This window comes from Leishmania braziliensis, chromosome 26, assembly GCF_000002845.2.
Source record: "Leishmania braziliensis MHOM/BR/75/M2904 complete genome, chromosome 26".
Taxonomy (NCBI): Eukaryota; Euglenozoa; class Kinetoplastea; order Trypanosomatida; family Trypanosomatidae; genus Leishmania; species Leishmania braziliensis.
In genome coordinates, this window is record NC_009318.2 from 151,136 (window position 1) to 163,885 (window position 12,750).

General features: G+C 58.3%; 5 protein-coding genes across 5 annotated transcripts; all 5 read right to left on the reverse strand.

Moving 5' to 3' along the window:
• Window positions 1–302: 302 nt before the first annotated feature.
• Window positions 303–2,330, reverse strand: LBRM_26_0600 (putative spliced leader RNA PSE-promoter transcription factor; the record flags this gene model as incomplete). Its single annotated transcript, XM_001562242.2, has 1 exon — window positions 303–2,330. The coding sequence occupies one exon, from the start codon at window positions 2,328–2,330 to the stop codon at window positions 303–305; it is 2,028 nt and encodes a 675-aa protein (XP_001562292.2).
• A 617-nt stretch (window positions 2,331–2,947) lies between these two features.
• Window positions 2,948–3,949, reverse strand: LBRM_26_0610 (conserved hypothetical protein; the record flags this gene model as incomplete). The annotated part of the gene is made up of 1 exon (XM_001562243.1): window positions 2,948–3,949. The coding sequence occupies one exon, from the start codon at window positions 3,947–3,949 to the stop codon at window positions 2,948–2,950; it is 1,002 nt and encodes a 333-aa protein (XP_001562293.1).
• A 1,442-nt stretch (window positions 3,950–5,391) lies between these two features.
• Window positions 5,392–6,576, reverse strand: LBRM_26_0620 (conserved hypothetical protein; the record flags this gene model as incomplete). Its single annotated transcript, XM_001562244.1, has 1 exon — window positions 5,392–6,576. The coding sequence occupies one exon, from the start codon at window positions 6,574–6,576 to the stop codon at window positions 5,392–5,394; it is 1,185 nt and encodes a 394-aa protein (XP_001562294.1).
• A 1,676-nt stretch (window positions 6,577–8,252) lies between these two features.
• On the reverse strand, window positions 8,253–8,555 carry LBRM_26_0630 (putative 10 kDa heat shock protein; the record flags this gene model as incomplete). Its single annotated transcript, XM_001562245.1, has 1 exon — window positions 8,253–8,555. The coding sequence occupies one exon, from the start codon at window positions 8,553–8,555 to the stop codon at window positions 8,253–8,255; it is 303 nt and encodes a 100-aa protein (XP_001562295.1).
• Window positions 8,556–9,982: 1,427 nt separating this feature from the next.
• LBRM_26_0640 (conserved hypothetical protein) lies at window positions 9,983–11,233 on the reverse strand (the record flags this gene model as incomplete). The annotated part of the gene is made up of 1 exon (XM_001562246.1): window positions 9,983–11,233. The coding sequence occupies one exon, from the start codon at window positions 11,231–11,233 to the stop codon at window positions 9,983–9,985; it is 1,251 nt and encodes a 416-aa protein (XP_001562296.1).
• Window positions 11,234–12,750: the final 1,517 nt, after the last annotated feature.

The window sequence follows — 12,750 nt, forward strand, 5'->3', positions numbered from 1 at the left end:
GGGTTGCGCTTGCCTCATTCTGTTAGAGTTCAAGCCTGAACTGTAAAGTACGCCTCACCCCCTCGCCTCATTACCAGTGCGGCTGCCCCCGTACTGTTTGCGCCACCACTGCTCCCTCTGAGGCTCCTCTCGCAGAGACGAGGTGGGCACCGTGGGCGGAGTGAGGGGGGTGACGGTGGTTAGGGAGACGCGGTTAACAAGGAAAAGAGAGGAGGGGAAGGGCAGGAAGGCGGTACAGAGTGGTCATTCGATTTTTCCTCTTCCCCCCTCCTTTTCCCGCACCAACTATCGCCTCTATTCAACTAAAGCACGATTTCTTCCTCCATCTTGGGCGGGCGAATCCGCGGCGCCGGCACGCCGCCCGAGTTGCCCTTCTCACTGTCTGGAAGGTCGGTCACAGTGGTGTCAGTACTGGCATTGACACGACACACACCATCACTGCTCCCCTCCTTCCGCGTCGACGATTCGAGCGGCGAAGGCGCTGACGCTGGAGAGCGGAGGTAGTACTGCAACAGCATCTGCATGGATGCATCCTGCATCGCCGACATGAGCGTCTCACCCTTCCCCTCACCTAGGCAGTAACGGCCAGCGTAGAGGCGGCACACGGTGTACTCCACCTGACGGTATTGCTGTGCGCTGTGCAGTGAGGCGTAGTTGTTCGTTTCCTGCACATCCACGACGCGACGTACAGCCTGATCAACGTCGATAGGTGCTCGCCGCAGTTTCTCGGGCACCTGCGGTGCATAGCGAAGCAGAAGCTGAGCCTCCTTAAACGCATTCGTGCTAGACAATTCAAGTGCGTGGAGCACCAGCGGGGGTGCAAGATGCCCGTAGTCCTCCGCGTGCCTCTCGAGCTCCTCATTACGAAGCATCTGGGTACCATGAGCGCCGCCGCTTGACTCGAACTGCTCGCGCCGCCGGTCAGCCCTGGCGTTCATTGGGTGCATGCGACCCTCCAAGACCTCCTCCTCGTCCGCAGTGCGAGACTTGACGCGCGCCAGCTCCTCAGCGACGCGGTGGCGGAGCGCTGCCACACCCGCATCATTATCATCCAAAGGCGGCAATAGGGACGAAGTCACCGGTGAAGATGCTGTGGCAGAATCTACACAAGCCTCTTGCTTAGGCGTGGCGGCAACCATGGTCTCTGCAGCCTCAGTGATCTGACGGCGCCGTACGTGGCGGGCCAGTTGACTGGCAAACAAGTGATAGATGAGTGGCCGCACGCGGGCGTAAGCGTCCCCGGAGGTCTCGGCCACCTCAACAAAGGCGATGAAGGCCAAGAGAAAGCTGCGCACCCACTGCATGCGCGGGTGCAGGTCCTCCTTGTGCACAGGAAACAATTTCAGCCGTCCAGCGGCGGAGCGCAAAACAGCCCGCCAGTACCACCGGCGCTGCGCCGCTACGCCCTTCTCGATGCGCTGCAGGTGCGCCGCGGCCTCCTTCCGCGCGATGCGCATACGCTCTGAGAGGATATTGAGCTCACGCCACATGGCGATGTCGCCTTCTACGCCACAGTACTCGGCGAGGCCGATCCGCATGGCTACCCGGCCACACGGTAGCAGCCCTGTCGACTCGTGCAGCAGCTGCTGCACATGCTTTGAGCGCAGCCGCGGGTACGCAGAATAGCTCAGCTCCAGCAAGACGGAACGTACCAGCGCATCCCCGCGTAGGGCGAGGGCGCCGTGCACGGGAGCGTTGAGGGGTGTGTGATCGAGCATCGACCACATCTCATCCACTTCGCGAATGGAGAGGGTATGCGCAGCAGTGGCAAAGGCGGAAGCGGAGGTGGAGGACAGCGTGGATACTGCCGGTGGACTCGCCTGGAAAGCACACGAATACAGTGGAGAGCTGTGCTGCAACGCGCTGTCATTACGTGAAGAACCCTGCTCAGTTGCTGATGCACCGGCGGACGGGGTTCCACGATTGGGGGAAACTGCTTGATCGTGTACAGGACGTCGCAGCGCTGCACCAGCGGCCTCGTAGGCCTTCACAAGCGACTCCAGCTCCCGCACAGTCAGTGGTGTTAGTGCAGCATCGGAGAACAAGTTCTGCGTCTTACAGGCATCCATCAGCAGCCGGAACACATCCCCCACGCTGCGCTCCTTGGGAACACTCGCCAGCTGCACAGCCCCGCGAATCTCAGCGCGGCGCCGCTGACGGTTATGTGATTTTACCTTCATGAATTGTGGGTTAGGCTGCCGCTTGTCGCTGTGAATATCGCTCGGATCCACTGGCATGACCAGCCGTCGCGGGCGGAAGCGGGGAAAGTACCGAGAGGGGCTGCCATCCAGGTCCAACTTGCTGCACCACAAGCGCTGCGAGTTCCGCATTGTCGGGGCCTCAACGTCGATGAGTGCGTGGGGTGCTTACGGCCGAGAGAGAAGACAGCTGCAAAGGCTAAGAGCAGAGAAGTGATGCGGAAGCAGCGCCATAGAGGCATACGCGCACACGGGAGTGTACAGGGCGCAAGCGGCCAGTAACTGGGAGAGCGCGAAGAGATGGATAGGAAGAAGAAGCGAGCTGGCGAGCGCAAAAGGCGGGGGAGTGAGTCAGCAAGGGGAAGGCGACAAAACAGCCGACAGAACGGAGAACTTCGCTTGGCAAGGTAATTCCGGCATTGCCGCCTCAGCGCCTGCCCACTCCCTTCGAGATCAGAAGCACAAATAAGCGAGAGTGTGCGGTCATCCGTCACGCTCCGTAGCGCAGCACGATGCCGGTCGCGGCCCATGGATGTCGGGGCAGTTGGCTTTCCGTGCCTTTTTTTTGAGCTCGTCTTCGCACGTACGTCCGCTGGCGTGTTGGTATTACGAGAAGCTTACAGGGTACGCAGAACTCTCTACACACGAGCACACACACACACAAGAGCAACATACCTGAGCAATCATGATACACCAGTCAGCCAGCCCGCACTTACAAGCACAGCGACACTCGCGCACACGCAAAACATCTACTTCTTTTCCTGTCGGCTCTGCTGAGCTTGGCGGCACTTTTTCTCCGCCGCAGCCTTCGCCTTCTCCAATTGCTGAATCTCGCGCTTCAGTGACGCGTGCTTGGCGCGCAGGTCCGTCGTCTCCTTGTCCATCTCCAGGCGCTGCTGATGGACATTGGCCTTTTCGGCCTCCAACTCGGCGATGCGCATCTTCGCCTGATCATGCTGGCGCTGTGCGAGAGCCTTGACTTCGTCCGGCTTCATGACAGACTCGGCGAACCCTTCAAACTGCTTCTCGTATACCTCGAGCTGCTGTTGCAGGTTTGCCCGCATCATCTCCACCGAGTTGCGCTCGCGTCGCACCAGCACCAGCCGTGTCTCGATACGCTCCATCTCCTTGGTTGCCTCCTGGTAGGCGACAACGAGCTCCTGGTAGTGCGCCATGCGCCCCTTCAGCCCCTCCTGAAACTCCGCAAAGCTCTGCTCAAATGACTCCTTCTTGTGCGCCAGCGTCACCTCTAGCTCCTTCACCTCCGCCTCGACCTTCTCGACGACCTCGCGGCGCTTCTCACACTCTGCCCAGATGTCCTGCACGTTCTGGTTCACGCGCTCCCGCACGCCGCTGCGGTAGGTTTCCATCTCGGGCTGCATCTTCTCTGTCAGCTGTTCTCGCTTCTTAGCCGTCTCCTGCAGGCTGTGACAGAGATATTTGGACTTCTCCTCTTGTGCTTTGACTTTGCGCATGTCCATTCGCACGTCGTCCACGACGCGCTCCTGCACGCCCAGCCTCTTCTTGACGTTCGCCAGCTCCTTCTCCATCTGCTTTGTCCTGAAAATCTCCTTCTGCACCAGACTCTGAATGAAGGCATCACCATGCTCAGCCGCAAGGGCCTGTACCTTCTCCATTAACACCGCACGGAGGGCCTCCTCAGCCATCTGGCACTCCTCTGGAGAGTAGCTAGCGAGGGATGCCAACGCGGCTTCCTCGATCGTGGCCGGCCCGGAAGTTGACATCATCATACACACTTGAATGAGAATCAGAGAGGGGGGAGTACAGAGAATAAGGACAAGGTCAAACAAGGTGAAAACTACACCTGGCACTCGCACGGATATGGCTACCTCGTGTGCTTTGTTGCTCTCGTGATTAGGTGGGGAGGTGAAGGTGATCATACAAATCACGGACAGGCAGAGAGGGCAACACCTCCGCACACGACACAGCGTGGGTGTCTGTCCGTGGGAAAGACACACACACACACACAGGAAAGAGCGAGCTGCCACACCACCCAATGTATCGTCTCTTCACCTGCAAGGAGGGGGAGGGGGCGCAGATGCAAAGGATGTCGATAGCAAAGGGAGGACAGAGACGTACGGCACGGCGTGCGAGCGGTGGATGAGGCGCGCGGCTGATGCAAATGTGTAAAACGGTGCGTGTGCTAAGTAAGAAAAATAAAGGCGGTAGTCAAAGTGGGGGCAGACGACAGACACAGGAGGGGGCGCGATGTCTCTCTACGCAAGGCTCGGGCGCGTGTGGATGAAGGTGATGGGGGACAAGTAGAGGAGGCGCCCACACCCGTCTCTAGTCTATCAAATAATACGGCACACAATGGGTGGATAAAAAGAAGGCAGCGGTGATGGGAAGGGCTGTGAAACGTCGCAGAATTGCAGCACTGAAATGAAGCTGCGCCGGGTGAATGGGGACGGTCTTGGAGGGGGATAAGGGGAACCGCACGATGATCCTGTAGAGGTGTGTACGCATGTGTGGTGACAGCTGTAAGAGAGTAAGGACGCCACAGTACGTCACACAAACGCACCGCTCGCTCTTCTCTGGCAGTCGTAGAAATCGTATTGAGTTTTGGGGTTCTCGTTTTTTTTTTCGGGCGCGCGTGATGAAACTCGTATGCGGTGGCGGTCCCCCCTTGTCGTGGTGCTCTGCCGACCTGCAATACGCGCAGGAGTGGGCGTGTGACCCCATCCGTACACCCACCCACACACACACGCAGGAAGAAAACGAGGCGGGAAAGGGGTAGAAGCGAGGAACAGGGTAAAAGTGAGAGTGCAAGGGTGTCGTGCCCGTCAGCGATCGTGGTGATGAGCAACTGCTCCACAGGCGAGGCACACGCGCATGTAGTTGGAAGCGAGGAACGCCGGGTGAGGCGAAAGATGCCAGGCCATCGCCGCTGGCACCTCTTTCGCCTACATAGAGACACAGGAAGCACCAGCGCCGTGTCCCAGTTTTGCTAGTCGGTCTCAGATGGAACGGCAGCGACACCAGTATAGCGGAAGAAAAAGCTGAGGCAACTCCTCCACGTGTACCTCTCAGCGTGTCTGTGTACGTGTGGGTGTGCAAATGCCTTCGGAGTGGTGGACTCTCTCCATGTGCTTGGGCACGGCCATTTCTCCGGTGCGACCGCCGCACCCCTCCCTCCGTATACTGGCCAATGGACAGCACATGGGCGGCACACTCATCTGGAGAGGACGGAGTCGGACGTGGAGGGAACACTCATCTCGTAGTACCACACGACCAAGTACCCCGCGAGCGACTTCAGCAGCATCATGAACGTCAAGTACATCATCGCCCCCATCAAGAAGTTCCACGAACGCAGCGGTGTCACGGCGATCCAGGCATCTATGTATGCCATGCCTCTGCGCACGTACCCAGCCCGGCCCATCCGCAGCGCCTCGGCCAGGATGAGGTAGCTCTCCCATTCCAGCGGCACTCGCGGGCGACGGTTACGCATTTCGCTGTAGCAGTTATAGACGACTCGCCAGTCGAATGGGTCCATGTTCATGTAGACCCGCATGAGGGCATTGTAAGTCTTGGAGGTGATGCGGCTTTTACGCTCACGTGAGATCTTGTCAAAGATGTCGATGGCCCGCTTCCACTGCGGCGGCACCTCGGTGGAAAGGCTCGTGATCATCAGCTCGTAATTTTGGGCAGAAGGACGCACGCCGCGCTTCTGCAGATCGTTAAATAGCGACTGGCAAGCCTTGGGCATGTCGCGCTGCAGGCACATGTCCATCAGTGCTGCGTACGTGTTCGGTGTCGGCGTCATGCGCTGCTTTATCATTAGTTGGTAGAGTTCCATGCTTGCGCGCAGCTGCCCACCGCTCATGAGAGAGGCAAGGAGCGACTCATAAGTTAAGGCGCTGATGCGCAGCCCAGCAGCCCTGGCACCTTTCACTGCCGCTAGCGCCAAGGAGTAGTCCTTCGGCGGCAGATGGTCAATGTAGCGGCGCAGTTGAACGTTGCTGACGGTGCGCGCTTGCACAGAGCAGGCAAACGCCTCCTCGACCTCGGCCGGTGTGTTGAGGGGTACCTCGCCACCGTCAAGGTCATTCACGGTCGAAGTAACCGCAGCAGCGGTACCCGTTCCGAGTGAAGACGAGGTGCCCGCCGAAGGCACAGCGGCAGTCTTGTCAGCATCACTGGCACCAGTCGCACAAGAGAATGGCAGCGGAGAGGCATCGACAGGGGTGGAAAGTCGCTCTGAGACTGGTGGAGAGGAGCACGGTGTGGTGCCGCTCGTGAAGCCTCGGTGTACAGGCCAGAAAGGGCCACCGTTGCACCTCCTGACACCCTTGCGGCAGTGGAGAGGCACTGCAGCCACAAGCCTGCGTGTGTAGAGGGGCAGGCCACTGCGGTGCATAAAGCGACCGAGAGGGGGGATGCGTGCGGTGACGAAATACACGCGAACAACAATAGAGGGGAAGAGGCGACACAGAAAGAGAGAAGACAAGCGCTACACAGGAGCGTGCACCCGCCGGCGTCAATCCGTGCGCTTTTATCTCGTGTGCGAAGACGAGAAGAATGCCGCCTGCGCTATAGACTGACACCCCCCGCGTATTTAACGAGAAGGGGAGTGATGGGGGGGATGGGGGGTGGGGAGGTGGCGGCGACAGTCTGCAATTTGAGCAATACTGAGCGAAGAGAGAAGGGGGGCAGTTGTGAGAGGGAGAGTGGAAGAAAGGGGAGAGAACCAGGGTGATGTGCAGAGGAGCAAGAGGAAGTGAGAAGACAGGGAATACGTAACAGGGAAGGCTCACAAAAGAACGCCAACGCGCGTGCCTGGAGGACAGTACTAGGGCTGCTGCTCCACTTCCCCATCCCGCCCCATCCCCTATCTATATCCCGCCCTCACCACTCCTCTCTTCTCCGGTGTGTTGGATCGCCATAGAGTCCACGTCGAGTACAGAAGTGGCCAGGAAGAGAGAAACGCGTGGACACATACATACAGAGATATACAGGGCGTGATCATAGGTAAGAGGACTGTTAGGGAAAAGAACCGAGAGAAGAGTCGACACACACACACGCACGCACAGATCTGTGCGTGCGTGTGTGTGTGTGTGTGTCACGCTGATTCCCCGTCACGATCCAGGAAACAAACCAATGGCCATCAAATGTGTGTGGGGGGGGGGGGGGGGGGACATGATACGCCTTTAGGTCGATGTGCTATCGCTTATAAACTGAAACGAAGTGCTCGCCGTCCTTCTCTGAAAAGAGGGGAGATGCGGAGAGGGACCAAGGTGAAGGGAGATGACGGTGAAATGAGGAGTGCGCCGCGCAGTGTCGTGGCATCGCGTATCGAATTACATGCGTGTACCTCAATTTCGGGAATGCAAGTCGCACGCGCGAGACGCTTGCGTCCGCACATACACACAAAGAGCGCCTCACCATCATCATCTTGCACCCTCTCTACCTCTACCACCACACCACTTTGTCCTCATCGCACCCGCCATCTCCGTCTTCAGGCTGCCACTTATACAGCCATGCAGAACCACGTGCATGCCCTATGGAACAGCAAAGTGTACATGAATGGGGGAGAGAGACGAAGTCCCCACGCGCTCACAGACACACCGACCTACGCAGCTGCAGTTTGCACAAGAGACGGGAGTGAACCAATGAGCGTGCATGGTGAGCTTGTATAGGTGCAGACGTGTGTGTGTGTGTGTGTGTGTGTACGCGTGCGAGTGAGGAAGAGACAAAATAACAGAACATTCCTGGCTCATCGAACACAACCGATGAGAGAAGTGCACGCTCACACGCATGAAACGAGAAAAGATGACGATACACCGACATGGCTGAAGGAGGGAGGGGGGAGAAACGTGGAGAGAATGGAATGGCCACCTCACGCTTCCCCTACCCCCTAAGGTGCGCTGCTGCTATTCGCCTTATTTCCTTCATAACGACACATTACCTCTATCCCCATCTCATGCGGTCCTCTCTTTGACTCCTCTCATCCGTTCCCCTTTCATCTATGCCCAATGGAGAAAAGTTTGTCTTTAGTGGCCCGTCCGCTGTGTCGGTCCATTCTCCGCCTGTTCCTCAGTTACACAGCACGCCAAGCAGCGCGCTCTCCTCGTACAGGAAGAACTCCTCGCCCTCCACCTTCACCGAAGAGCCGCCGTACTCCGGAAGCAACACCATGTCGCCCACCTTCACCGTCGGCGTCCAGTCCGTCGACCCCGTCGCCACCGCCACAACGGTGCCCTCGTTAATCTTGCCGGCCACCTGCTCAGGGATCAGGACGCCGGCCTTGGTCTGCTTCGCCGCCTGCGTGCGCTTCACCAGCACGCGCTGGCCCAGCGGCTGCAGCTTCTTCAAGGCGGGGGCGGTGAAGCGAAACATTCGGCAAGCGGAGTTGAACAAAGAAGTGAAGAGGGGGAGGTAATACGTGAAATCGCCCGTGGTGGATGCTGACGTGGCTCAGTGATACACAGAGGGAAACGCTTCAGTGTGTGTAGAACTCAGAGGCTGTCCAGTTGTCGAACACAAACGAGGGTGTGAGTGGAACGGAGAAGCGAGACGTTGGGGAAAGCGAAAAAAAATGGCGGGTGATGGAAAAGTGGAGAAGATAAAACTGAGCAACGGCTGAGATGAGCGTAAACCATTGCACAAACATAGAGGGAAACGGAGTGACAATCACATGCGCCCATTTGAGGAGGAACCGGCGTTACTAGCTGGCGGTACGACGGCGCTGGATAGGCACAGAGTACCACTTACTGTGGATGTCACAGGGAACAGGGAGAGGCCGTTGGCCTTTCTGATAACGTGCAGCGACCACTCTCTCGACACACTCACACGGGGTACAGAAAAAGCTTACATCGAATTTCTTTCACTTTCTCACCGTCTCCATTTCTCTGCCGCACAGCAGAGGCCAAACGCCACCCTGCCGCCGCTCCCTCCTCGGCCTGCCACAGGCCCATCGCGTGGCGCCAAACAGCCGTCGACACACCTTGCAGCAATGCTGCCCACTACAGTCGCCGAACTACAGCCCCGGCCTCCAACCCTGCCCGCCCAACACCCTCGCAGGTCGTCTCACAGCCGCTCCCATTGTGCCGGCCGCCACCTGGCACATCCCTCGGTGCGACGCTCAGGCTCCCCACACCCGTCGGCAGCGAGGGCCAGGTGAGGAATACGTTCGAGTCACGCTGGCACTCCGCCCATCATGTGGGTGGCACAGACGGGTTCACTGTCGCAGGTCACTCCGACGCAGCGCCATCCAGGACCTGGCCGCCGACATCCACAGCGAGACATCGCACTGGCCTCGCTACGTCGTAGGTGCTTGGCCCAGTCGCCATTAGGAGGGGGCTCGGCACTGGCAGGGAGAGAGGGTGGGCTGCTTGGCATTTCCGCGCACAGAGCAGAGTGAGGGTGCTCGAGCCTGAGATGCCACGCACCGAGGTGCCCTCCCCACTGTTATCAAGGAAGTATGCACACAGAGGGAAACAAAGAAATCGCCTAAAAGACGGACTATAAAGGGGAGAGGAGAGGAGTAAATGGGTAAGTGCGCCACACCTCTAAGAGGCGGTACGGCCTTCTACTGAGTTCACAGTTGTGCGTCTCTCTTCCCCCATTTCTTCAAGCCTCTGTCGTGCTCTGCTCTCTTTGTCGGTCCCCCTTTCCTTTGCAGCCCGCGGGAGGGGCCCCTACCGATGCGAAATGGGCCCTCGAAGAAAAGGGGGGAGAAGCACAGAAGAGAGCAGTGCAGAGCCGAGTGGGGTCACAACTCAGAGATAAAGAAGGACTTACAAGAGAAGGAAAAGACGAGTTCGCTAGTGCAGGAAGCAGGTGGCAGCCGTCATCACGCCCACCGTGGCAATGAAGCGATCGCTCGAGGAGGCACCGTCCAAACGTAGGACTCCGACCACGAAGAAGCCTATGTCCATCATATCTGCCGCCGCCGGTGGTGCAAGGGCCGCGTCACTATGTAGAGCCGCCGCAGCTGTGGCAGCGTCGACATCCCGGCAGCCTGTAGAAGTGCCAACAGAGGAGAACTGCACTTTGGCACGAGCCGGGTCTGCAGGAAAGAGAAATACCTCCGTGGCAGCGCAGCCCATCGGAATCTCGCGGACGTAGTCGATGCGGAACTTGCGTAGCAGCAGGTCGGCGCGGTTTAAAGGCACGCCGGGGAGCAGGAGACGCGAGTAGGCGCATCGCGCATCCCCTGCAGCTCCGCGGAAGGTGTCGATCACGAACAGCTTCGTCACAAGCTGGTTCACGTGGAGGTTGAAGTCGATATCGGCCTCACGCAGCGAGAAGTGGCGTCGATGAAGCAGCCAGAGCGGTGCAGCGGAGTGTACGTGAGGCAGGGAAACGAGAAATTCACTCGCTGGTGGCGCGGAGAGTGGGGAGTAGGCAGCAAGCTCCATGGAAGCGATGGCGGCCGCATTCGCAAACCACCCGCTGTGCAGCAGAAGGTCACTCACCGAGATGCGCTTAGTTCTTGCGCTGTCGGCTGAAGACAGCTTGGCCGCATTCTTCGCAGCAATGGAGCGCAACAGCAACTGCTTATCAGCAGGCAGAGCCGTTGGAATGCGCAACTTCTTTGACACCCATACCGCCGTCACCTTGAAGCTGCCGAGTAAGTCTCGCGCTGTCTCTTCCTGCCCGTCCAGGTACGTGTAGAGTTTGGTGTACACACTGTAGGAGCTGCTGCCGACATGGACGAGGTAGAAGTGAGCCTTCACAAACAGTGTTGACAGCGTTGGAGGAAGCTGGAAGTTAGGGTGCGGGTCCTCAAGGATCTCCTCGGTGCCAGCGAAGAAGAACGTGCTGTCCGGGCCTGTGTAGACGTGGCTTCCCTGCCCCACCAGAGGATGCGCCTCGTTTCTCTGGGCACACGGCGTGGCATGCTCCACATCGTCAGGCGTTTGCAGCCAGCCGCGCTCCCGTGCAAGGCGGAGGCAGTAGCTGCTGAGGCGGTTCAGGGTGGACACGTCAATCTGAAAATGCTGCACCGGCACAAACGGCGCGGCGGGAATCCCCCACACCAACGCCGACCCGTCCGCCTCCTCGCGATACATGAGCGCGAGAAGGGGGGGGGGAGTTGTGAATTGGATGCGCAATGTAGGTACGGGTAGAGGAAGCGTGGCAACCACCAAAAGAGCCCATGAATGAGGCTTTGTGCGTGGCGCAGGAATATATATATATATATATGTGTGTGTGTGTGTACGTGTGTCTGACGTGGCGGGGGGTAGGGGAAGCGAGTGAGTCGTGGGAGAAGGAAGAGATGCTTCAACGAAGGAAAGAAACACACAAAGAACACAACGCGGCTAAGCGGTACACCCACGCACAATAGACGCAGGAAGCGGTCGCCACACCATGGCAAGGGCGGGTGGAGTTGTTGCCGGTAGACTCGGACAAGGTATCGGACAGGAATGGGGGCGGCACCCGTGAGAGAAAAACTGCCAAATGAGGTTGGGGTGGTCATCTGAGCATCATATGCGTCACCACCACGGCCATAACGACGAGACTCGACAGGAACGCAGTGCTACGACAGCGAGTGTTGGCACTTCATCCGCAGACCCTACCTAATGACACTGATGGCACGCTTGTACCTTGTCGATTTCATTTCTGCTTCTCGTCTATCAGAGCTTCGTGTGTGTGGGGGGGTGCGTGTGCGTATTTTTTTTTCTTTTTTTTTTGCCATCAAAGAGAGGTGGGAAGTCGCTCTTCTGCATCATCGTTCCACCTTCGACGTTCGAGCGCAGCGCAGCGCCGGTCCCTCCCTCTCTCGGGTCACCTCGAGCCTATACCCCGGTGCCATGCATAAACTCACCTCACTCCCCCCCCCACTTCCACCAGCCACCACCACCCCTCCACCTGCAAGCACACAGGCGCACACAGAGGGCCGGCAAACAAGAAGCATAGAATGGAGAGAAGATGAGAAGAGTAGGGTAAAGATGGGATTGGGGTTTAGCTGCGGAGAGAGAGACAGAGAGAGAGAGGAATGCCGACGGGTGAATCAGCAGTGGAGTGGAGGAGGATGCGGTCGAAGTCCAAAACGTGAGGCGGGCGAGAGACGGGGAGAAGTAGAAGAGAAGCGCAGGAAAGAGAGGGAGAAATGGACAATAATGCGCGGGCAGTCGTTAGCGAGGCAAATGATTGAAAAGACTGTGTGAAGTTGAAGCTTAAATAAGAAAAACGAAAGAACAAAGCGAACAACAAGCGAAGGTCGAGAAAACGAAGCGCAGCGAGAGCGGCAGCGGGGGAGATGCGGGGAGATGAGGGAGGGGGGGGGGGAAGGGACATCGAAAGGCAGCAAACTGCCATGTTTCCGGGCTGTAGTACGTAAGGGCAACGCATCGCTCAGGGTTGGTTGAAAGTGCACTCATCCCTACTCAGATGATCTGCCGATCTCAGCCATGAACGTCAAGTAGCCGTTACGAGGAGGCGGACGTCTCTGCCCAGGCTCGCAACCGTTCGTCTTCACGCCCCCCCCCCTTGCCCGGCCTCTGTCGTACAACTGCTACTTGCGACACCTTCCAATAGTTCTTCCCGAGCATTCGATGCGCACCCACTGCAGGTGAGGTGCAGCGCA